Below are 26,594 nucleotides of genomic sequence, written 5' to 3'. Positions count from 1 at the left end.
GATTCCTACAGTGATAGAAATGAAATGAGCTTTTGAGTTTGAAGCCTTCAGAGTCTGAGAACTTCAAAACTCTTTCTGTTTGCTTTGCAGTGCTAGACTCTGGTTACTCATGCATACATTTTGAAAGACAATCGATTCCCAATCCACATTGCACTACCATGAACATGAGAACACCAGTCAAGAGCCTGGAGTCCTCTCCTCACATCCTCTTCCTACCCCTTCCAGTGCCCTTTCTTTCAGTTATTTATTTATTTTATTATACTTTAAGTTGTTCTAGGATACATGTGCACAACGTGCAGGTTTGATACATAGGTATACATGTGCCATGTTGGTTTGCTGCACCCATCAACTCATCATTCACATTAGGTATTTCTCCTAGTGCTATACCTCCCCCAGCCCCCCACCCCCAGACAGGCCCCAGTGTGTGATGTTCCCCCCCGCCGTGTGCAAGTGATCTCATTGTTCAAGTCCCACCTATGAGTGAGAACATGCAGTGTTTGGTTTTCTGTCCTTGTGATAGTTTGCTGAGAATGATGGTTTCCAGCTTCATCCATGTCCCTGCAAAGAACATTAACTCATCCTTTTTTGTGGCTGTGTAGTATTCCATGGTGTATATGTGCCACATTTTCTTAATCCAGTCTATCATTGACAGACATTTGGGTTGGTTCCAAGTCTTTGCTATTGTAAATAGTGCTGCAGTAAACATATGTGTGCGTGTGTCTTTATAGTAGCATGATTTATAATCTTTTTGGTATATACCCAGTAATGGGATTGCTGGGTCAAATGGTAATTCTAGTTCTAGGTCCTTGAGGAATCGCCACACTGTCTTCCACAATGGTTGAACTAATTTACACTCTCACCAACAGTGTAAAAACGTTCCTGTTTCTCCACATCCTCTCCAGCATCTGTTGTTTCCTGACTTTTTAGTGATTGCCATTCTGACTGGCATGAGATGGTATCTCATTGTGGTTTTGATTTGCATTTCTCTGATGACCAGTGATGATGAGCATTTTTTCATGTGTCTGTTGGCTGCATAGATGTCTTCTTTTGAGAAGTGTGTATCCATATCCTTTGCCCACTTTTTGATGGGGTTGTTTTTTTTTCTTGTAAATTTGTTTGAGTTCTGTGTAGATTCTGGATATTAGCCCTTTGTCAGATGGGTAGATTGCAAAAATTTTCTCCCATTCTGTAGGTTGCCTGTTCACTCTGATGGTAGTTTCTTTTGCTGTGCAGAAGCTCGTTAGTTCAATTAGATCCCATTTGTGTATTTTGCTTTTGTTGCCATTGCTTTTGGTGTTTTATTCATGAAGTCCTTGCCCATGCCTATGTCCTGAATGGTATTGCCTAAGTTTTCCTCCAGGGTTTTTATGGTTTTAGGTCTAACATTTAAGTCTTTAATCCATCTTGAATTAATTTTTGTATAAGGTGTAAGGAAGGGATCCAGTTTCAGCTTTCTACATGTGGCTAGCCAGTTTTCCCAGCACCATTTATTAAATAGGGAGTCCTTTCCTCATTACTTGTTTTCGTCAGCTTTATCAAAGATCAGATGGTTGTAGATGTGTGGTGTTATTTCTGAGGCCTCTGTTCTGTTCCATTGGTCTATATCTCTGTTTTGGTACCAGTATCATGCTGTTTTGATTACTGTAGCCTTGTAGTATAGTTTGAAGTCGGATAGCATGATGCCTTCAGCTTTGTTCTTTTGGCTTAGGATTTTCTTGGCAATGTGGGTTCTTTTTTGGTTCCATATGAAATTTAAAGTAGTTTTTTCTGATTCTGTTAAAGTCATTGGTAGCTTGATGGGGATGGCATTGAATCTATAAATTACTTTGGGCAGTATGGCCATTTTCATGCTATTGATTCCTTCTATCCATGAGCATGGAATATTCTTCCTTTTTTTTATGTCCTCTTTTATTTCGTTGAGCAGTGGTTTGTAGTTCTCCTTGAAGAGGTCCTTCGCCACCCTTGTAAGTTGGATTCCTAGATATTTTATTCTCTTTGTAGCCATTGTGAATGGGAGTTCACTCATGATTTGGCTGTCTATTTGTCTGTTAATGGTGTATAGGAATGCTTGTGATTTTTGCACATTGATTTTGTATCCTGAGACTTTGCTGAAGTTGCTTATCAGCTTAAGGAGATTTTGGGCTGAGACGATGGGGTTTTCTAAATATACAATCCTGTCATCTGCAAACAGGGACAATTTGACTTCCTCATTTCCTAATTGAATACCCTTTATTTCTTTCTCTTTGCTGATTGCCCTGGCCAGAACTTCCAACACTATGTTGAATAGAAGTGGTGAGAGAGGGCATCCCTGTCTTGTGTCCGTTTTCAAAGGGAATGCTTCCAGTTTTTGCCCATTCAGTATGATATTGGCTGTGGGTTATCATACATAGCTCTTATTATTTTGAGATACGTTCCATCAATACCTAGTTTTTGAGAGTTTTTAGCATGAAAGGCTATTGAATTTTGTCGAAGGCCTTTTCTGCATCTATTGAGATAATCATGTGGTTTTTGTGGTTGGTTCTGTTTATGGGATGGATTACATTTATTGATTTGCGTATGTTGAACCAGCCTTGCATCCCAGGGATGAAGCCGACTTGATCGTGTTGGATAAGCTTTTTGATGTGCTGCTGAATTCAGTTTGCCAGTATTTTATTGAGGATTTTCACATTGATGTTCATCAGGGATATTGGTCTAAAACTCTCTTTTTTTGTTGTGTCTCTGCCAGGCTTTGGTATCAGGATGATGCTGGCTCATAAAATGAGTTAGGGAGGATTCCCTCTTTTTCTATTGATTGGAATAGTTTCAGAAAGAATGGTACCAGTTCCTCTTTGTACCTCTGGTAGAATTCGGCTGTGAGTCCTCCTGGTCCTGGACTTTTTTTGGTTGGTAGGCTATTAATTATTGCCTCAATTTCAGAGCCTGTTATTGGTCTATTCAGAGATTCAACTTCTTCCTGGTTTAGTCTTGGGAGTGTGTATGTGTCTAGGAATTTATCTATTTCTTCTAGATTTTCTAGTTTATTTGTGTAGAGGTGTTTATAGTATTCTCTGATGGTAGTTTGTATTTCTGTGGGATCAGTGGTGATACCCGCTTTATCATTTTTTATTGCATCCATTTGATTCTTCTTTCTTTTCTTCTTTATTAGTCTTGCTAGCCATCTATCAATTTTGTTGATCTTTTCAAAAAACCAGCTCCTAGATTCATTGATTTTTGAAGGGTTTTTTGTGTGTCTGTTTCCTTCAGTTCTGCTCTGATCTCAGTTATTTCTTGCCTTCTGCTAGCTTTTGAATTTGTTTGCTCTTGCTTCTGTAGTTCTTTTAGTTGTGATGTTAGGCTGTTGATTTTAGATCTTTCCTGCTTTCTCTTGTGGGCATTTAGTGCTATAAATGTCCCTCTACACACTACTTTAAATGTGTCCCAGTTCTTTCAGTTTTAATATCTTTTTGCGTACTGCAGCGAAGGCTTTTTTTTTTTAGATGGAGTCTTGCTCTGTCACCCAGGCTGGACTGCAGTGGTGTTATCTGCCATCACGCCCGGATAATTTTTTTTGTATTTTTAGTAGAGACAGGGTTTCACCGTGTTAGCCAGGATGGTCTCGATCTCCTGACCTCGTGATCCGCCCATCTCGGCCTCCCAAAGTGCTGGGATTACAGGCGTCAGCCACCGCGCCCGGCCTCAAGGAGGGTTTTTTACAGAGTGCAGTGTGGTCTTCTCTTTCACCACCTAAGCTCAGAATGTAAAAATGAGAGAGAAGATGTAAGTGGGCTTTGTTCACTCTGTCAGGGAATGAGAATTGAATCAGTGTAACTGCATCTGCCCAAAAGAGTGGGTATGAGCTGTGCCAGGTGACAGCAGCCAGTTTCAGCCTTCAGACCATGATGGGCTGTGCAGCTCAGAGTGTAGACCTCAGAAGCTTCTCACACAGTAGCCTTGTTTAATTTTCTTGCTGGTTATAGGGAAACTGTTAGCAAGACTTTGAATAATGGGGAACATTGTGTCACCAACAGAAGAAGACAAAAGTAAATTTTTAGAAATGGACAGAAGAGTCTCATCCCATTCAAATTCACATTGGTTAGAATTTCATTTCCTTCTAAATTAAACTGGATTTTCAAATTTTGTGACTGTTATACAAGATAATTTAGGTACTTTAGAATTTGTTAGAATTAAGGGGGGAAATTTGGCTTTTTAGAAATAATTCATATCAGTTCAAAGGTTACCAGTTTTTGTTGTTTTTTAAAAGAATTGACCATGTTTTAGGGGATATTTTCACAGATATTTCCGTTGATTTTTTTTTTTTCACAGAGGACGATAGAGAGCTATGTGGATAAACGAATAGGTACAACGTATGGCCCTCCTGCGGGAAAGAAGATGACTGTTTTTATTGATGATGTGAATATGCCAATAATCAATGAGTGGGGAGATCAGGTATCATCATTCTATTGTGCATTTTATTTCTTAATTTGGTATTGATTTATTCTTAGAAGAGTTTTTAAAATTTTTTTTGATTTTTTACTTTTTCAAGATATAATTTCTGAATTCCAGTGTAAAGTTCATTCTTTGGAAACACTCAAGGAATTAGGCTCCAGGGATGGAAAGGAATGATGCTTTAATTCTGAAAGTTGTCTTTCTTAGGTTACGAATGAGATAGTGCGACAGCTGATGGAACAAAATGGATTCTATAACCTAGAGAAGCCTGGGGAGTTCACCAGCATCGTGGATATCCAGTTTTTGGCAGCCATGATCCATCCTGGTGGTGGACGCAATGACATACCCCAAAGACTCAAGAGGCAGTTCTCTATATTTAATTGCACGTTGCCCTCTGAAGCTTCCATGGATAAGATCTTTGGTAAAGTAAAGATCAAGAGGACGTGGGGTGGGAGGGTGAGGAAGAACACCTGCCTGTGTTCCTTTCTGAAAATCTTCACCCGAGACCCACACAGAAAGAGCGTTGGGTGGCTGCTTGGTCCACAGCCTCCATCACTCTCAAGCAGTGTATTTCATTTCCTATAGGGATTGATTCTAGGTGTTTCCTGATTTGGATGGCTTGGGAGAGCTTTTCCATCTATGGTTTTCTTTAACTGTTTCTAACTTCTTAAGCAAGGAGGTTTAACGTTAAATGAACACGGAAATGAAATTGTTTCCCCATACATGAGATTGTTTCCTCGTGGGCACATAGTTTTGAGGTCTGGATTGCTATGTTCCATGTCAAAAGTTTATGTAGCTTATACTTTAACCAACCCATAGAATGATTTTGGCCAAAGAAATAATGGCACCCAGAGCACAGATTAGACACAGTCTGAAATTCAGAGTAATTTACTGGATTGTAATAAGTTATTGATTAAATATGTAGTATTTCATAGATAATTTAGCTGAACAATCACTAGCCAAATAAGTAACCATATATGCCTACCCGAGTAATGATAATGCACTTATGACTTATTTGTGCAGAAAAGAGTGTAAAGGTTTGAACACATTTATGTTAAGTATTTAGTTTATAACTTCTGAAGCTGCTATTGAGAAAAAGCTCATCAGGATTACCCTAATTAATTTCTGGCAAACGAAAATGTCATCTGGGTGCCCCAGGCTAGTGAAGTATGGCAGTAATCTCCCTTCAGTCACAGCAGTGAGCAAGGTCTGGAAACCAACAGACATTGGAATTATCTAAGCTTGGGAAAAGAAACATGGACTGGAAAAAAAATGACTGTTATAATTTTTAATTATTCCTTATTGCTTGGAAAATTTTACCTAAAAAGTAAATGAAACTATTTTATAACGCATGGAAAGGCAATGACAGAAACTGGAAACCTTAGAGGACTTATAAAAACATTTTTCTTATCTTATTATAAGGTAACTTCATACATTTATCATTGTTACCCGTTTAATAATATTGAAATGGTGCAGCCAGAGTTCTCAGCAGTATTTCTTAATCAATTTTTCAGTGTTTTGAATACTTATTTTCTTAAACCTGTATCTATTTTTTGTTATACTGTTTTTGAAAAAGCAAGAGAACATTAACATACTTTTCTTTTATATGTGATTATCTATTAAAATGTATAATGACATTTGTGCAAACCCTATGCTATAATGCTTTTCGTTTTCATTGAATTTCTTTGAATGGCTAATCAAAATGCTGTAATTTCCCCCTTTTCAGGTGTGATTGGCGTAGGCTACTACTGTACTCAGAGGGGTTTCTCAGAAGAAGTGAGAGATTCTGTGACAAAATTGGTGCCTCTGACACGCCGACTATGGCAGATGACCAAGATTAAAATGCTTCCTACCCCTGCAAAATTCCATTATGTGTTTAACCTACGAGATCTATCTCGGATCTGGCAGGGAATGCTGAATACTACTTCAGAGGTCATCAAGGAACCAAATGTAAGTGACACTGAAGAAAGAAAAACAAACAACGTTGCTAATAATAATATATTCTAAATATTTTTATTGATTTGTTTTTTACTTGAACTGTGAACATATTTTGGAATGTTTCAGCATGGGTATTCTTTACTGCTTTTAAACTAACATAATGAAATAAGTAAATTATGTCAGAAAATGTCAATCAATGATAAATTCCAATTAAATTAGGTTTGTGTTTTAAGAACATCATATACACAATTATTTTTTAATGAAAAGAATAAAAGAAACAATTGATTTATTTTCCCAGTTCTAGTATAAGAAGAAGATATGTTTCTTATACTAAATAATGGAAACAATCACTATGGATTTTACTATATAATAGTCTTCATATTTTAAGCTTGCAATTTTAACTTAAAAAGTAATTATCTTTATAATAAATATTCAAAATTAAAAAAACCCACTTTGTTGATAATCATCCATGATTTTTCTTTTCCATGTAACTGGATGCACTAGAAGAATTACGTACATTGGTAAAGTTGAGGAGAGGCAGCAGATTACAAAGTTCATTTAAGAGAAAAATGATCATTTGTACACATATTTGACTATGACATTTCCCAGTGTTACAAGAATTTCCCTCAAACTAAGAATGCTGTGTAAAAATCCAGTATGCTTTTGTTCCAAAGGGTAGCCTATGTGCCCAGGCTAAGACCAGGTTGGCCTCTCTTTAAGCCTTTCTAGAGCTAAAGAAGTAATTAAGCAAATGGGTTTTAGGGGACTTCTCCATATAAACACACAGAGACAGTTAAATTATCAACAAAACTGTTCATTAAGCACAAGTGTTGATTACTAAAAACACCCACCTCTGTCCCAGATGCTTGCAATATAGGTAACCAAACTTGCTGATTCTTTTTTTTTAAAATTATTTGTTGATTTATTTTTAACTTTTATTTTAGGTTTGGGGGTACACGTGAAGGTTTGTTCCATAGGTAAACGTGTCATGGGGGCTTATTGTACAGATTATTTCATCACCCAGGTATTAAGCCCAGTACCCAATAGTTATCTTTTCTGCTCCTCTCCCTCCTCTCATCTTCCACCCTCAAGCAGACCCCAGTGTCTGTCATTTCTGCCTTTGTGTTCATGAGTTCTCATCATTTAGCTCCCACTTATAAGTGAGAACATGCGGTGTATTAGTCCGTTTTCATACTGCTATAAAAACTGCTGGAGACTGGTAATTTATTAAAAAAAGAGGTTTAGTTGACTCACAGTTCAGCATGTCTGGGGAGGCCTCAGGAAACTTACAATCATGGTGGAAAACGAAGAGGAAGCAAGGCACCTTCTTCACAAGATGGCAAGAAGGAGAAGTGCAGAGCAAAAGGGGAAGAGCCTCTTATAAAACCGTAAGATCTCGTGAGAACTCACTCACTATCAGGAGAACACCATGGGGGAACCACCCCCACGATTCAATTACCTCCTTCTGGTCTCTCCCTTGACATGTGGGGATTATGGGGATTACAATTCCAGATGAGATTTGGGTGGGGACATATCATGCAGTATTTGGTTTTCTATTCCTGCATTAGTTTGCTAAGGATAATGGCCTCCAGCTCCATCCATGTTCCCATGAAAGACATGATCTCATTCTATTTTATGGCTGCGTAGTATTCCATGGTGTATAGGTCACACATTTTCTTTATCCAATCTGCCATTGATGTGCATTTAGGTTGATTCTATGTCTTTGCTATTGTGAATAGTGCTGCAATGAACATTCACGTGCATGTGCATAGTAGAATGATTTATATTCCTCTGGGTATATATATCCTGTAATGGGATTTCTGGGTCAAATGGTAGTTCTGCTTTTAGCTCTTTGAGGAATCACCATAGCGCATTCCACAATGCTTGAACTAATTTACACTCCCACCAATAGCATATTTGTGTTCTCTTTTCTCTGCAACCTTGCCAGCATCTGTTATTTTTGATGTTTTAATAATAGCCTTTCTGACTGGTGTGATATTGTATCTCATTGCAGTTTTGATTTGCATTTCTCTAATGATCAGTGATGTTGAGCTTCTTTTCATATGTTTGTTGGCCACATGTATGTCTTCCTTTGAGAAGTGTCTGTTAATGATGTTTTGGGGAAAACTCACTTTCCTTCCTACAGAGAAGTGAGAGTCAGTTTAGCAGCGTGAATATTTTAACTTGATTTTTTTTCCTCAAAGTTATTTACAAGTTAATGGAATTGTTGAAGTCAGTTTTCAAAGATTACTATTGAAATAGCCATTTTTGATGCTTATTTTAAATCAGCACAAACAATTCCAGCAATTGATGTTATCATAAACTTTTGTCTTAACTGAATCATTGAATGTACCTCATTGAACTCCTTTTATATTCAGGCAACGAGATAGCATTCTATCATTAGTAATGCAATGACTTAAAAATCTGTAACCTGAAAAATGTTATGAAGCTAAGAAATTTCCACCAGTCTTTCATATGAAGTAATGAGCTTACACATACATTTGTTATTCTTGCTATATAAACAGGAGTATTGAGCAATTAATTTCCTCAACTTTCAGATAACTTTGGACCTTGGATTATCTGGATCAAGTGCTTGCTTTTTTTTTTTTTGTTCAGATAATCCAGTTTTTGCCACGAATTTTATCCACTTTGTGTTAAGTGAATACATCTTTGTAATTTTTCAGTTGTATACATGAGAGTTGTTCATATTCTATATCTTATGTTATACTCTGGCCACATGAATGTAGATATCTTATTAAAGACTAATTTATTACAAACTGAAGACTTTTATGTAGAATATTAGTTTGTTGATTGGTCAGAGCAATTTTCAATATTATTGTCGGAGGATTTTTTTCTTCTTCAGAGGCTGCAAATGAATAGACTACTTTCTATTTAATATACCTGAATGAGGCCAATTTGAAGTGAAGTTGAGCATATTTGAATCCTAACTTTTTAAAATGTTGAATTTTAAATCAGGAAGGATAATACTCTACAGTAATGTCAACTTGAATTCCCAATTACGGCATAATAGGAATTACTAACACATTTTAATTATACTTTCAACAGGATCTGTTAAAGCTGTGGAAGCATGAATGTAAACGTGTTATAGCTGACCGTTTCACAGTGTCCAGTGATGTGACCTGGTTTGATAAGGCTTTAGTAAGTTTGGTAGAGGAGGAGTTTGGTGAAGAGAAAAAACTCTTGGTGGATTGTGGAATTGACACATATTTTGTGGATTTCTTGAGAGATGCACCTGAAGCTGCAGGTAAACTATTGAAGTGGAATTTGGAATTCCCCAAAAGGTGTTCCCTAAAGGGAAATCTGAAGACAGAAGATTCAGTTTATGGATGTTGAGTTTCTTTCTAGTAAACTTTATTGATACAAGCCTGAGACATAGTAGATGCTCAGTAAAACTAGGGTGAGTGAATTAATGCATTATAATAGAGTTTAAAGATGAACTATTTTATGCATATCATGCTTGGATATTAAAGTAGAGTTGGGGGCAGGATTCGGTAGGAGAGAGTGCACAGGACTTGCAGTCTGGCAGTTAGAGGTGAGTTTGAGGAAGGAATCCACCACACATTAGTTAGCTGGGCATCTCGGCACTCTCTTGAACCTCATTCATAAAAATAAAAGTATTACTATATGCATCACATGCACCGTGGGGAGTCTGTGAAATGTTATCTGTAGAATGGCTTGGGCAGTCTATGGCCTGTAGTCACTGCTAAATGAAAGGCAGCAAATATAATGATACTTATTATTATTCAGGGCATCCTGAATGTTGAAAATAAAAAGGAAAACTTCCAATTGTATGAGAGGGTCATTAAATGTAATTGGAATGAGATAGTTGATGTGGGGCAAGCTTTTGTGATTATGGTTCCAGGGGAAATTGAGATATATGACTTTTCTTATGAAAAGAGGCAGTGCTCCACTTTTTTCCCCTCAGAAGTAACTAGGCTTAATTAAAAATATTTTTCTTTCATTTAACCTCTTCTAATACTGAGGATGGATTTTAAGTTAATTTGCAGATTTTTAAAAGCATGTTTAAAAACATGCTATGTATATCTTGAAAATGATTGGAAATGACTAGGAAGTGCTCTAGATTTGATAACCGTAAGTGTGAACTATCCAAAGTTTCTGAGTGACAATTGCAAAATAATGTTTATTTCTGGAGATGCAATTGGAATGATCCTTCTACAGAAAGAAGCTGACACATTTTATTTTAATCAGGTCAAACACATACAAAAATCCTATAAGAGTAAGGGCATCTTACAAGGTAATTAAAATTTATGTAATTTATTCTGTGTAATTCAGAAGGATAAATCAGATTATGATTTTCAAGGACCAAAGCACAACTGCTGCATTTTGGGGGCCTGGGGGAAGGTCTAGAGACAAATGCATAACCTTTTGTGTCATTGAAACACTTTATTTCTCACAGCTTGATTTGGGCATTTACGAGAGTTGTGACTATTGGAATTTGATTAGTGAGAGCTTTGCTAAATCTTAATGATTGTGTTAAACTAATCTCCTTGTTTGTTATAAAAAGATTAACATACTATTATGTTAGGACACAGTCAATTGAAAATAATTATGTGCTATAAGGTTTGAAAGATCCACGCATTCTTCCCATACCCAGTGAAATTCTAAGTTGTTATTGGTATATTCAACTAATGTGTCCCTTTTTTCCCTGTTACTAATGTTAATTGATTGTGAATTTGTAGATGCCCAATTTAGCTTTTTCTTTGGCATTATGCTTTTTTTGTTGAAGCAGAGTCTCGCTCTGTTGCCGAGGCTGGAGTGCAGGCTTGGCTTATGGCAACCTCGGCCTCCTGGTGATTCTCCTGCCTCAGCCTCCCAAGTAGCTGGGACTACAGGCACACACCACCAGGCCTAGCTAATTTCTGTAATTTTAGTAGAGATGGAGTTTCACCATGTTGGTCAGGCTGGTCTTGAACTCCTGACCTCAAGTGATCTGCCCACCTTGGCCTCTGCTTTGTAGTTAACACTGGAAAAGTGTTAAGCTGGTATATCGTATGTTTCTAATTTTTTAAAAAAGTATATTGATTTTAATACATCTTGCCCTAGTGAAATAATCGAATATGCTTATTCATTTAGGAAACTATTTTTCTATTTCTCTCAACCCTCCACCCCATATTCTAATTCACTTCTATTTTTACCGCTGACCTGAGATTCATGAATTATAAAAATTTCCTGAGTAAATGCAATAACCTTTTTCTTTTTATTCTTATCAAACAGTTATGTAATTCTTGACCTCCCTTGCTGATTCTGACATTCAGTCCCTACTGTTTTGATTTTTACTTGACCATTAAGCTAATATATCTGGGAGGACCTTTGAAATGCCAACAATCAGTTGTGGGTTCAAATTCAATTCAATGATGATAACATTATTTGAAATTGACTCTTGCTAGACAGGAAACAACAAAGACTGCATATGATCACAAAAATCCTAATGCTACTATTGTTTTCTTCTGTTTTTGCAAAATACACACTATGGCATTTTGCTTAAAATGAATGTTATTCAGTGTTAGGTTGTAGAGCTTTGAGTGTATTAATTTAGGTTGAAGTAAAATGTAGGTATTTGAAGAAACTTAACTGATTCTTATTTCCCACCAAAGGTGAAACACCTGAAGAGGCTGATGCTGAAACGCCTAAAATTTATGAGCCGATTGAATCTTTTATTCACCTAAAAGAGCGTCTGAGTATGTTCCTGCAGCTCTATAATGAGAGCATCCGCGGCGCCGGCACGGACATGGTATTCTTTGCAGATGCCATGGTTCACTTAGTCAAGGTACAGTAGCCACTCTGAGTAGTGCCTTGTGAAGGTGACAGACATTTGGCTTCACACCGTGGTCCTCTCCCTCTTTTATTTTCATTTCCTAGGAGAATCTTCAGTTTAAAATTAGACTCCATGCTATATTCCAATTTAATTTCTAAGCTGAATGCAACATGTCGCACCTTATAGGCTTGAAATAAGAGCCTGTGTACTTTAAATGTGTGATGTGATAATTTTATTCAGTGTTTCTATATGGCTTCCAGCTCAGTGCTTTCACCACAGAGGATGAATATGGTTGACATCTGAGTTCAGAGCACAGGCAAAGTCTGCATCTTTTTGTATCATGCAAAGAATATCCTATAAAAAATAGTACATAAGCCTTGAGGACATTATGTTATGTGAAGTAAGCCAGACTCAGAAGGGCAAATACTGTATAATTCTACTCATATAAATCCCCAGTGTAGCCAAAATCAGAGACAAAAGTAGAATGGAGAATTCCAGGGTTGGGTGGAGAGAGGATTGGGGAGTAAGTGTTAAATGGGTACAGAGTTTCAGTTTTGCAAGATGAAAAGCGTTGTGGAAATCAGTGGTGCTGATAGTTGCACAACAGTGTAAATGTACTTAATGATATTGAACAATATACTTAATGGTTACAGTGGTAAGTTTTAGATTTTGTGTATTTTACCACGATCAGAAACAATAATTTAAAAATAGTGTATAAACAGTTGACTTTGAGATGAAAATTCTGTTAGAATGAAACCCACCAGGAAAGTATAATTTCTATTCTAGTTTGTCATATGAGAAGGGGTTCCCAACCCTGGGGCCGCAGACCAGTACCTGTCTGTGGCCTGTTAGGAACAGGGCTGCACAGCAGGAGGTGAGCAGCAGGTGAACAAGCAAAGCTGAGTTCTGCCTCCAGCGGCGTTAGATTTTCATAGGAGCGCGAACTCTATTGTGAATGCTCATGTGAGGGATCTAGTTGCACGCTCCTTATGAGAATGGAATGCCTGATGATCTGTCACCGTCCCCCGTCACCCTCAGATGGGACCATCTAGTTGTAGGAAAACAAGCTCAGGGCACCCACTGATTTTACATTAGGGTGAGCTGTATAATTATTTCATAATATATTACAATGTAATAATAATAGAAATCAAGTGCACAATAAATGTAACGTGCTTGAATCATTCCAAAACCATCACTCACCCCCATCCCATCCATGGAAAAATTATCTGCCACAATACTGGTCCCTGGTGCCAAAAAGGTTAGGGACTGCTTATATGAGTCATTACCATATCCATTTTTAGGACAGTTGATCCTCAAAGGTTGGAAGTAGAATATATTATTTTGTTTGAAAACTTATGTGACTTAATTTATCTACAGTGCAAGATAATGCCATTTAAAAATCCATTGCTGATATTCTTACTTTGTTGATATCAACTACTTTTACGGACTACGTCCTTTTAGTTAGAAAGAAAATGATTCGACATTGTCTTCCATGATTTAGGTTCCATCATGAGGAACCACTGCACAATTACAAATTGTCACCTCTAAAAATTACTGAATCTACAAATGGAGGGGGTTTAGAGGTTATCTAGTCAACCATTCCTCTGAAAAGAGGGATTGCCTGCTCCTTTTCCCTGCAAGAAAGAAAAGCATTTCTGCAAGGCTGGAGTAAGTCAGAGAGAGGGAGGAAGACAGAGAGGCTGTTCAGGAGTTGGGTCTCCCCAGCACGAGGGCACTTGGCTTGGCAACTCGGTGGATTCTCAGAATCTGAGACATCTGTACCGAATTATGAGCTCAAATATTCTTCCAAAGCCAACTATAAATAACATTTTGAAATTCACTCTTAATTTATAGTTGACTAAGAGTTGTTTCAGGAAGAATAAACATTCTGTCATTTTTAATAATTAAAAGGAAGAAAAAGGAAAATGTATTTTCTAAATGAGTATTACCAAAGGCAACTTCATGACGAATTGCCTGCCTGCTGGAGACAGAATCTGATTGACCTGGGATTTCATAGCTCAAGTTGAAGATGCGGTTATTTATGTTAAGTGTCGTGCTTGAGCAAGTTCACTAGCACTGCCGATTTCTCTGTGATTCGCAGCCCAGACGATGAGTGAGGAGGCTTTCTTGAAACACTTTGGGTGTGATGTTGGAGGTGTGAATGCCTCGGTGCTGGGGCCTCGCTGGTGTTTTCTCTCACTCTGTGCCTCTTGTCTGTCTGCTCTGGAATTGGCCGAAGAATCCGTGACTAGAGTTTTTGAGCTAAAATGTTGCATTCCTCTCCACTTCCCGGCTGGCCCTGTCTCCTCTCATTTTCTGTGCACAGCACATCCACGCTCTGTGTCATGCTGCTGTGAGCCTTGAAATACGTGGCCTAGTTACAAGGCACGATAGAAGCCAAGAGTCAGAACTGCAGACAAAAACTGCAGCAAAACAGGATATGATATGAGACCAAGCCTATTTCTTAGTTCCTTTCTTAGAAACTCAATTTTCTTTCAATACAGTGTATCTGTGTGATACCTCTTTTGTCTCGTTGGTGAAAGTTCAAACCATGGTGTATGTGGTTTTGCATGATCTAGTTCCTGCTTACCAGCCAGCCTCCTGAGTCATGCTCTGCCTGGTGTGTGATCCAGAACAGCGGGCTGCTTACGGGTAAACAGGTCATGATCCTGGAGCGCCTCCCCGACGTGCATTCCCCACCCATGTACTTCCTTGTGGAAGGTTTATCTGTGTGTTTGTCTCCCTATCAGAAGATTAGGCTCTAGGAGGGTGGATTCCCGTCTTAGTGACCCCAGTCTTGACAGGATGGACCACTGCTGAGAACCGCACAGAGAATCTGGTTACATTGTCTGGAATTTAATCAAGTCCCCCAAATAAGCCCTAAACAATCCCTTGCTGCCTTATATCCTGATATTTCCATACCTCATACTGAAGTTCTCACCCCAGGGGACACTTCGGGCCTTTTGCTAATTCTCAGATATTGTGTGTCTCACTCCTTCTTAAAAGGTAGCTCAGCTCATGCCTGGCACACCACCTTCTTTGTGTGATGTACTTCGAGTCATCCAAGTCAAAGTCCAGCTCTGCACCTAAGACATACCTCACCCAGGCGGGGATGTTTCCCCGGCATTCTTTCCTCTGATTGCCATTACTCCTGTCTCTGTGCCAGTGCTCACCATGGCTCTTGACCCCCACCTCTGCCCCTGTTCCAGCGTGAGCTCCTGAGGGGCAGAGTGGACATTATTCATTTTTGAGTACTTGCTGATGAAATTAAAAACGCATATCTCCATCTCACAATCTGTATATAACAGGACAAAATAGCCCTATTTGAGGGTCTTACTGGATTTCACTAGATTATGAGGTTTTGAGTCTGCTTTGCAAGCCTTCTCTGTTCATGTATCTGTTCCTTTGTCAGATATGTTTTGAGGGTTTACCATGTGTTGGAAACTGAGAATAGAACACTTTAATATAAGACCTAGGCCCAGTTCCAAGTAAAGGTTTTGGGATGAAGATTCTTTAATACCTAATTAACAACATCTTGGTATATCCACCCACATCAAAGGAAATGATGATGGTTGAAAAGTGGCAACCAAGGAAAGACACAGAATGTTCTAGTGTGACTTCCAGTAGTTCCTTACTTGCCCTGTCTGTCCCTCCTGAAGCTGCGTCAGGGGAAGATCTGAAGAGGCATGTGTGACCCTCTCCACCCACAATGACTTTGGTGAGAATCACATAGAGGGGACAAGCAGGGGGCTGGAAAAACAGGGCATATGCACCTGCAGGTTCTCAGGTATACATAGAGATGGAAAACATGTTCTCCTTTCCCCAAGGTTCACACTAAACTGGGGAAAGTAATTCAAAACCAGGCATATTTTCAAGGGGAATAGAATGTACTGCAGCTAGTGAGGGAATTCTGAGAAAGGATGTTTAACAAAACCTTGGCAGAATGCAGAGCCCCAGTGACTACAGGAAGCTTCCCTGGCTGTGGAGAAGTGACCCCTTCCAGTCCCTGCCCAGCCTCTATCATTCTTCTAAGAAAGATGGACATCACAGTGATACCCCTAGGCTCAAACTGCAGTTAGGAGGGAAAGAGAAACAGTTCTCGCATAAGGTATAAAGAACATCAAGGGGAATTCTATTCCAATCTCTCCTAGGTAGGTTTGGAAGACTGATGGTGTAACTAGTCCATTCAACACCAGTAAAGCCAAATAAACATGGACTTCTGCCACAAGGGGGCTGTGGAATAGTCTGGGGCTATTGAACAGCGTGAAGTGGCCCACCCGATCCATCTATAATCACTTATTGGTAGATACCTTAGGTATCACTGTCTTTGCCAAGTAATAGTAGGGTGTTTATGCTCATTTTCTTTGTTTCTGAAATTCCAACATCTGTACCATATGTATTAGTTCATTTTCATGCTGCTGACAAAGACATACCCAAGACTGCAAAGAAAAAGGTTTAAATGGACTTATAGTTCCACATGGCTGGAGAGGCCTCAGAATCATGGTGGGAGGCAAAAGGCACTTCTTACATGGCAGCAGCAAGACAAAAAATGAGAAAGATGCAAAAGCGAAAACCCCTGATAAAACCATCAGATCTCATGAGACTTAGTCGGTACCACAGGAACACTGTCGGGGAAGCCACCCCCTTGATTCAATTATCTCTCACCATGTCCCCAGCACAACATGTGGGAATTATGGGAGTACAATTCAAGATCGGATCTGAGTTGAGACACAGCCAAACCATATCACCTTATTTTGGGGGTTTTTCTTCCCATCAATTTAAATTTGAACACTTTTCAAATGTGGAGGATATTCTAATCAACCACAACGCCCTGTATGCCAAGGGTAGACATTGTTCTGACATTTCTGTTCTCCTTCCTATCATACGCTATTAGGTCAGACCAACTAACAGGAATCCTCAAAGTCCCCTTTAGATAGATATCTCCTTTAAAAGCCAGAGCAAGCACGGTCTGGGCTGTGTGCCGACTTTTCTGCCTTGGTGTCCTCCTGGTTTCTAAAGGCACACCCCACGGTTCCCACCCCATCTGATGCAGCCCAGCACTGTTCTATTTCAGAAATGCCCTCATTCCTTCAACCAGGTATCTCCAGTCTGATCTTGGGACACCTATATCTTCCAAAATAATAATTAGGCCTTATTCATGTATTGAATAAATAGGAAAAATAGAGCATTTACATGTTGAAAGATACATACTTTTTCTGTTCCATATTACAGATCTCTCGTGTCATTCGTACTCCTGGAGGAAATGCCCTCCTGGTCGGGGTGGGCGGATCAGGAAAGCAGAGCCTGACGAGGTTGGCTTCATTCATTGCTGGCTACATTTCCTTCCAGATCACTCTGACGAGGTGACAAGCTTTTACTTTAACTAACCTAACATGGATTTTGATAAAAGGTGCTCAGAGGCCACCTGAAGTTCAAATGCATTTCTCTTACATATAAAGAGTCACAGTCATTTTCCTTCTTGAATGTTGACTTACCATCTTTCCCTGTCAACCTTTGTCATAGATCTTAAACATTTCACAGTCATAATTTGCTTTTGAAGTGTTTCAAACTTTCAGTAGCTGCCTCCCTACTTTTATGTTATATATGATAGTGTATTACATGCACTTCTTTTGGTGAATTTCAGAAGACAATTGTCCCTATTGAGTGTTAATTCAGATTTCAAGAATGTTAATACAATGGAAAAATAGATGAAGATTTTATATTGGTTTACTCATTCCAATGTTTCACAATAGTTATTGAACACTGCCTATGTGTCAAGCCCTGGCTAGGTGAGCAATGTGAATTTAGCTGTATCATCAGGGACTTTGTAGCAACTCAAGGGGACAGACAACTAAGCAACCCAACTCACCCAGTAAGGTGTGATTCATAGGCACCATCTATGATAAGGAAATACATGCAGACCAAATCCTATTGAAGCTAGAGGGAGGAGCTCCTCACCTAGTCTAGGGGATGATTAGAAAAGACTTCCTGGAGAAAGTGATTAAACCGAAACCTCAATATGAAGAAGACTGAGAGCAGAAGAGCAATAAAGTGTGTTCAAGGCAGAAGAATCAGCACAGGTGAAGTCAGCCCTGGAAGAAGCTAAATACCGTAGAGTGTACAGTGTAGGGTGGCAAGTGGGAATGAAAGAGAAATGGAGGCCTTTAAAGTGATGATAAAAAGTCAGACTTCATCCCAGAGCAATAGGAAACCACTGATGAGTTGCCCCTAGGGAGGACATGTCAGGCATATTTTATGTACAAAAATAGATAGAAGGAACTAAACTGGAACAGTTGTAAGGCTTTCTCAGGGGTCTGGGCAAGCCATGATAGTATTATGAGTGGCGGCAGTGAGAATGGAGAATAGAGAGTGAAGATGGAAGAGATCATCAGGAAGTTGGAGCTTCTGGGCTTGGTGCATCCTGGTTTTTGGCTTGGGAGAACCTAGATGGTACTACTACTTATCAAGACAGGGAACCCCAGAGGAGTTGACCACAGATGTAGGTGTAGTGCAGGGAGAAAACATAACTAGCACATGAAAAGTGAACATGAAGAGATAAACAGAGATGATTTGGGGAGGTGAAACAGAATTTCAGGATTAACCAAGATAAGGTTAGAACCAGGAGGCCGGTTTGGGAAGTTAGGTTGGGCTGAAAATCAGTTGACATTAACTTCCAGGTGTAGGAGCAAGAAGTCGGGCACTGATGAGCAGAACATGCTGATGACATGTCTCATTGAGAGAGGCCCATAGACACCTGCTAGGATGAAGGCTGAAAGTTACTAAGCATTGGGTTTGGAGATTCAAATATTTAAGCTGTCGTTACACTTTGTATTTGGTCTGACCTATAGTGTTCTTCTTGGAGAATAAATCCAAAGATTACTGTTTTATTCAAGTACTGGGACAGAGAGAAATAATTCTAGTTGCCTTGCATATGATTCTTCTAGTTTTTGGCTAGAAATCAAGCTACATAAAGAGCCCGCATCGCCAAGTCAATCCTAAGCCAAAAGAACAAAGCTGGAGGCATCACGCTACCTGACTTCAAACTATACTACAAGGCTACAGTAACCAAAACAGCATGGTACTGGTACCACAACAGAGACATAGATCAATGGAACAGAACAGAGCCCTCAGAAATGATGCCACATATCTACAACTATCTGATCTTTGGCAAACCTGACAAAAACAAGAAATAGGGAAAGGATTCCCTATTTAATAAATGGTGCTGGGAAAACTGGCTAGCCGTATGTAGAAAGCTGAAACTAGATCCCTTCCTTACACCTTATACAAAAATTAATTCAAGATGGATTAAAGACTTAAATGTTAGACCTAAAACCATTAAAATGCTACAAGAAAACCTAGGCAATACCATTCAGGACATAGGCGTGGGCAAGGATTTCATGTCTAAAACACCAAAAGCAATGGCAACAAAAGCCAAAATTGACAAATGGGATCTAATTAAACTAAAGAGCTTCTGCACAGCAAAAGAAACTACCATCAGGGTGAACAGGCAGCCTACAGAATGGGAGAAAATTTTTGCAACCTACTCATCTGACGAAGGGCTAATATCCAGAATCTACAATGAACTCAAACAAATTTACAAGAAAAAAACAAACAACCCCATCAAAAAGTGGGCAAGGGACATGAACAGACACTTCTCAAAAGAAAACATTTATGCAGCCAAAAAACACATGAAAAAATGCTCATCAACACTGGCCATCAGAGAAATGCAAATCAAAACCACAATGAGATACCATCTCACACCAGTTAGAATGGCTATCATTAAAAAGTCAGGAAACAACAGGTGCTGGAGAGGATGTGGAGAAATAGGAACACTTTTACACTGTTGGTGGGACCGTAAACTAGTTCAACCATTGTGGAAGTCAGTGTGGCGATTCCTCAGGGATCTAGAACTAGAAATATCATTTGACCCAGCCATCCCATTACTGGGTATATACCCAGAGGACTATAAATCATGCTGCTATAAAGACACAGGCACATGTATGTTTATTGTGGCACTATTCACAATAGCAAAGAGTTGGAACCAACCCAAATGTCCAACAACGATAGACTGGATTAAGAAAATGTGGCACATACACACCATGGAATACTATGCAGCCATAAAAAATGATGAGTTCATGTCCTTTGTAGGGACATGGATGAAACTGGAAAACATCATTCTCAGTAAACTATCGCAAGGACAAAAAACCAAACACCGCATGTGTCTCACTCATAGGTGGGAATTGAACAATGAGAACTCATGGACACAGGAAGGGGAACATCACACTCCAGGGACTGTTGTGGGTTGGGGGGAGGGGGGAGGGACAGCATTAGGAGATACACCTAATGCTAAATGACGAGTTAATGGGTGCAGCAAAACAACATGGCACATGGATACATATGTAACAAACCGGCACATTGTGCACATGTACCCTAAAAACCTAAAGTATAATAACAAAATAAAAAAAAATTTAAAAAAGGCAACCTGCACAGGAAAGGGATTGGACTCAAATTTTTGTTCCTAACATTTGTATAAAACCTTGTAGTTTTCAAAGCACTTTTATATGCATGAGCTAATTTGATTTTCAAAAAAACCTCGTGAGTTAGTAGGACAGATAGCAGTAGCCCATCTTGCAGCTGAAGCTCAGAGAGGCTATGGCTTGCCCAACGTCTCTGATCTATCTGGGAACTGATTGTAGGATTTCTGGTTTCTAGTCTTGTGTGACTTTTACTGCACCACAGTGCCACGGCCAATATACCCAACCACCACTCTCACTGTGGCAGACTAGTTCCTCTGCATGTCACAGTGGGAATGATCCATTACTGATGAGATGAAGGGCCAGGGTCTTTCTTTCCTTTTCGTAGCTTTCAAGATATTATCAAACTTCTAAAGGCTTTGTATAGCCATGTGGCAAAGGCTGAGATGCAAGAGCCTCTCGTTTGGGAAGCACAACTATTTGTTAGGTGTCTTAGGTCATATTATTTGAGGCAGTGGGCCCTTGAGATCCAAGAGATTGGGTTGAAAATTTTCCCCATATCACAAGAAGCTGGGTGAGATGTTTTCCTCTCTCCTTCTTTCTCTCTCTTTCTTTCTTTCTTTCTTTCTTTCTTTCTTTCTTTCTTTCTTTCTTTCTTTCTTTCTTTCTTTCTTTCTTTCTTTCTTTCTTTCTTTCTTTCTTTCTTTCTCTCTCTCTCTCTCTCTCTCTCTCTCTTTCTCTTCCCTCCCTGCCTGCCTGCCTGCCTGCCTCCCTGCCTGCCTTCCTTCCTTCCTTCCTTCCTTCTCTCTTTCATTCTTTCTAGAGGCTGCATCTTCTAATTGTTTTCTGATCTCTCGGATCTCACTTCTCTAGGTGTCTTCTAGAAGTATTTGTTTTCTGATCTCTTGGATCTCACTTCTTTAGGTGTCTTCTAGAAGTATTGATGCATAGTTGTGATATTTCCAATTATAGGGTGTAGGTTACAGAAGTTAGAAAAAGGTAGAGTTAAGTATTCACTAATTTTTAAAAAATCAGATGGCTGTTTGCTTTTGCACCCTGAATTCTGAGTTTATTTTGTGACTAAAGTACAAATAATAATTTAGTAAGTCTGAGTCTCCAGAATTGGGATAATTTTATTTATACTTTTGGCATAATGTAGCACTCCACAGTGGGAACTCTCTAATATTTCCTAATTGTAGGTTCACTTCCACCTAAAGATTGCTTTGGGTAATTAGAGAACCTTCAGACTGGGATATTTCATAACATTTCCAGGTAGTCTAGTACAGTGTACTGATTGCTCAGAAAACAAGCTTATTTATGTATAATACAAACATGCAATGATGATAATGGTGTTGGGGGATGAGGCAGGCACTGTTTATAACAGGGCATCTCACTCACCCTGTGTAACCAAAGCTTGCATTTATTTATTTTAGTTTAATTTATGAGTTGTCATCTCAAATAACACTTGTCAATCAAATATCAATAATTGAATTTGACTTTTCTATTATCATTGTCAAAAAATTTTCAGAAAGATACATTTTGAAATGTAATGACATTTGGTTGTGTTAAAAATTCTATTTTTGTTCTAGGTTGACTTTTCAGTATAGTTTTTTTATGTAGAAACATTAATTAATTATAATATTTTATGAAATGCAGATTTTTAAAAATTAACCAGTAACATTCATATAGAATACATATCTATGTGATGGAACAAAATCAGCATTTTTTTTGTTAGCTAAATGGCATAATGCATTGTTACAAGGTTGTTTCCCTCTCATGAAAATATTTTTGCTAATGACAAATGAAAATATTTCTTTAGATCCTACAACACATCAAATCTGATGGAAGATCTGAAGGTTTTGTATAGAACGGCTGGTCAGCAAGGCAAAGGAATCACTTTTATTTTCACAGACAATGAGATTAAAGATGAGTCATTTTTGGAATATATGAACAATGTTTTATCGTCAGGTGAGGTAGGAGCTCATTTATTCTTTATGCGTTTTATCCCTTCAGATTTCCTCCAACTTAGAGCTCTACATGTTTTCTTCCATTAATGGTGTGAATAAGTGCTGTTGGGGATGGGTATTAAGTGATCAGTATGAAGGATGGGTTTTTCTGTTGGGTTTTTGAAGAATAAAACTCTCCATCAAAATTTGGAGCTAAGCATTTAAAACATCAGTGAATGTTCCAAGTAACAAATGCAAAAAACAGAAGAGCGAAGTTAGAAAGAAAGCTAATTAGATTTTTGGCATGTCCATTTACTCCCTCCCGGGGCTACAACTTTGCACCTAATAGTAAAATCATTTGTTTATTTTAAAACGTGGTATATTTCATCTCGAAAACTTTCAATTAATTTTCTATAGGTGAGTTCAAGAACACAAACGGAGAAAAGACATTCTATGTATTAAGCTCTATTTTGATAGAGCTTAATTTTTTGATAGAGCTGAATTATTTTGATTGAGCTTCTACATTTTGATCTGTTTTCCTGTGTGTGTACTGAATTTGCATGCCTGTACTTCTTTTTAAGGTCTCTAATCTATTTTCTCGAGATGAAATTGATGAAATTAATAGCAACCTGGCGTCAGTCATGAAAAAAGAATTCCCCAGGTGCCCTCCTACCAATGAGAACCTGCACGACTACTTCATGAGTCGGTTCCGACAGAACCTTCATATTGTGCTCTGCTTCTCGCCAGTGGGGGAGAAATTTCGAAACAGAGCTTTGAAGTTCCCTGCCTTAATTTCAGGATGCACAATTGACTGGTTCAGCCGATGGCCCAAAGATGCTTTAGTTGCTGGTTAGTATGGAAATATTTATGCCAGGGCTTCTGGTTTACAATGTTTACTTATTTATTTACATTCTCTGCTGTTTGCTGTCTCTCTACTGAGTTGAGCTAACTCACTCTGTCCAACATTTGAGGATTTCTGTTATAAGATGATGCTCTTTCTTGTTTGGTAGCTAATTTTTCCCAGAGTGTGGCTTTTAGAGAATGAGGTACTCAGTCTGTATCCCTTTGGGTTAGTGTTCAAGGATTCTAGTTTTTTCAGGGATGCTTGAAGGCTGTGCCTCAGCTGGATCTCCAGGCAGGCTCCAGGATGTCACAGGAAGGCACAGGGGTTTAATCTCATGGACAGCATATGTGTTCTTTTTAAGTAGAGGAGTTAAAGCCAAGTATCTCTTGGACATTTCCTTCTCAAGGCTGCAATGCTGATAATCAAAGGGGAAAACATTATCCAGCAATTATCTGCTGGTTTCTGTCCTTGACAAAAGATGTTAACCAGCATGGTCTCTGACTGGACCCTTTGCTGCTTCTGCTTCTTTCTCATCTTCCATGCCGTGGACTGTTAGTGCTTCCTTACTTTGCAAATGAAATTGGAACATAAAAGTAGTAGAGGAGAGGTTAGAGAGCATACATTTAGCGTTTTTTTTTTTAAAGCTTTTGGTGAGAAATTGCCTGTTGATATTTTAAAAGATACAGATACCCAGGTCTCATCCCTATTACATCAAAACATCAGGAGAACCCTGATTCTTTGGATCAGGACAAAGGACAAAAACCAGGACAGTGGTTTTCAAATTTTTAAAAATGTTTTATGCAGAAGAGCTTTATTTCCCAGTAATACCTTACAAGTAGTCCTAGTAGATAAAACAGTGAAAAGTAGATGGGGGTTGCTGGAGGAAGTGTTCTGGAGTCTCATCCTCTTATTCCTCACTTCTTCTGCCCTCACCATTGCCTCTACAGCTCTGTGGTACCCCGTCTGAGAATGACTGATTAACTCATCTCTTGCCCTTTAGAGAAGGAGAAACTGAGGAGCGTGAAGTTGAGGGTTGCCATAGGTGGAAAAAGTTAGTGGGATCAGTACTGAGACTGAAACCTAGGTTGTCTGTCTCTCTCTCTCTCTCTCTCTCTCTATTATCTATCTAAACATCTATTAATTATCCTTCCATCCATTATCTATACATCTATTATCTGTCTATTATCTATCCATCCATCCATCTATCAATCATCTGCTTATTGATCATCTATCAATTACCTATTTTTAAAACAAATCTTATTTACTGGGGAAGTTTTATTCTCAGCGCATCACTATTGACAGTAGTGGTTTTCCAATCTGTAGCTTTTAAACACAGAATATTTTAACATGTTTGTGATATAAATGTACAGCACAGTTCTGTCTTTTGTAAAGTTTGAGAAAAGGCCAGTGATTTAAAATTTAAAGTCCCATAAAAATGTAAATGTAACTGGAGGTAAGATTTTAAAACTCAAGTAGGATATACATGCAGAGCACAGATCAAGAGTATTTCAGAGCTATGTTAAAGTTTATTACGAAATACAGTTATCAGTATGCAAGTACTTCATAAAATGCTCTGTAAGGTGTTATCATTAACAATAAAAATAATTTCAGGTGACAGATACTGTAATATGCCATAATTAAGATGATTTAAATATGAAGCTCTTTTTGTTAAGTTCCTATTTCAGTCATCTCTTCTTTTGGAGACAAAGATCTTATTGATCCCTCCTTTGTTAATTTCTCATTGTCCCATTCTTTTAAATCTTAGCACGCCAACACAAACCAAGATTACATGGAGGGCAGAGAAACTTTCCTTTCTTTATCCTCAGTTGCTAGCAAATATCCCAACCTTCATGCATGAATCTATTTGTTCATTTATTCAGAACGTACATATTGAGCTTCATGATGTTATTGGACAGACTCAAGGCAAGACAGACTTGTCCAGAGACGCAAGACAGACTCAATTCTGTACTCCAGAGTCCCTCCCCAGGAGAGCTCGTCCACAGCCTCTTTTATAATATGTGCCATCAATTTTTTCTCCAGTCTAGTCTGTCTCCTGGCTTGAAATCTGTGGACTCAACTGCCTGCCTGGTCCATTCTTATGGATGCTTTACAAGTTTCTTAAACTGAAAATTTCTGAAACTCAAAATGTCTCCTCCTTTCAGGAAGGGCCATTATCGCTCATCAGACTAGGCAACCTGAGACCCGTTTGTCATCAGCACCTCCCCTTTTCTCCAGCTCTCAAGTCTTGTCCATCACCAAGTCATCTCCCTTTCACTGACATCCTAGGCCAAGCTATCATCGCTGCTCACCTGGAAACCCATATAGCTTTCTAAATGATCTCTTCACCTCTTTCACCTGTCCGCCTTCCATCTCACATTGCAGACAGAATAATGGTAAAAACACAAATACAGTTGCATTTATTTCTGCTTAAAACCTTCCATGTCTTCCTATTGTTCTTAGGAAAAAACACAACCTTTAGCAAGACCTTCATGCTGGGAAGAGCTGACCCTACCTACCTCCCCAGGCTCTCCTGAGGTCGCTTTTCCTTCCTGCTCTGTTTTCCTGGATCCTTGAATATGCTTTTTTTTTGGTTGTGTTCCATGCAATGCTTTCCTCCTCCCATTTCTCCCCATCCACTCCTCCTTTGTCTGGATAATGCTGGCTCAGCTAAATGTCATCTCTTCAGGAAAATCTTCCTTTGCTTCCCTCCATTTCCCCACTAAGCCAGGTCGCCTGTTATCCATTCCATAGCACTCTGTGCTTTTTCTTCTTGGGATTAACCACAGTGTGTAATTTATGTACCTAGTTGTGTTATTTATTTGGTTAATGCTTACTAGACTAAAAATTAAATTAATGTCTTACTAGACTAAAAACTCCCATGAGGTCAAGAACTACACATCCTTTGTTCATAATTTCAGCAGCTACTGGTGTTTGATACTTATGACGTTGAATGAATGGATCAGACTGTGGAGAAATTCATCATCTTTCCGTAACATGGCCTTGATCACTTGCAGTCTTTCTCTAGTTCAACTTTGGATATACCTCTTTGCCCTCTGAACATGCTTTAATCATCCTTATCTTTTCACAGAAGTCCCTCTACCAAGAGTATTCTTCTCCATCTTTTTTATTTATGCAAGCTCCAAGGCTTAGTCAAGACACATCACATCCTT

At 38.8% G+C, this 26,594-nt stretch overlaps 1 protein-coding gene across 1 annotated transcript in view; it reads left to right on the top strand.

Annotated features, from left to right (window-relative positions):
• DNAH5 (dynein axonemal heavy chain 5) overlaps positions 1-26,594 on the top strand; it is a 329,923-nt gene that overhangs the window by 221,491 nt on the left and 81,838 nt on the right. Inside the window, exons 49-56 of the mRNA XM_058430225.1 lie at positions 4,303-4,425; positions 4,633-4,846; positions 6,152-6,375; positions 9,430-9,628; positions 12,000-12,172; positions 17,393-17,523; positions 22,454-22,607; positions 23,162-23,429. Coding sequence (XP_058286208.1) covers positions 4,303-4,425; positions 4,633-4,846; positions 6,152-6,375; positions 9,430-9,628; positions 12,000-12,172; positions 17,393-17,523; positions 22,454-22,607; positions 23,162-23,429 — 1,486 coding nt within the window. The remainder of the gene's footprint in view (positions 1-4,302; positions 4,426-4,632; positions 4,847-6,151; positions 6,376-9,429; positions 9,629-11,999; positions 12,173-17,392; positions 17,524-22,453; positions 22,608-23,161; positions 23,430-26,594) is intronic.

Source organism: Hylobates moloch, unplaced genomic scaffold (assembly GCF_009828535.3).
Source record: "Hylobates moloch isolate HMO894 unplaced genomic scaffold, HMol_V3 SCAFFOLD_17, whole genome shotgun sequence".
Classification (NCBI taxonomy): Eukaryota; Metazoa; Chordata; class Mammalia; order Primates; family Hylobatidae; genus Hylobates; species Hylobates moloch.
Note: the sequence above shows the minus strand (reverse complement) of the source record. Positions and strands in the feature narration are given on the sequence as shown.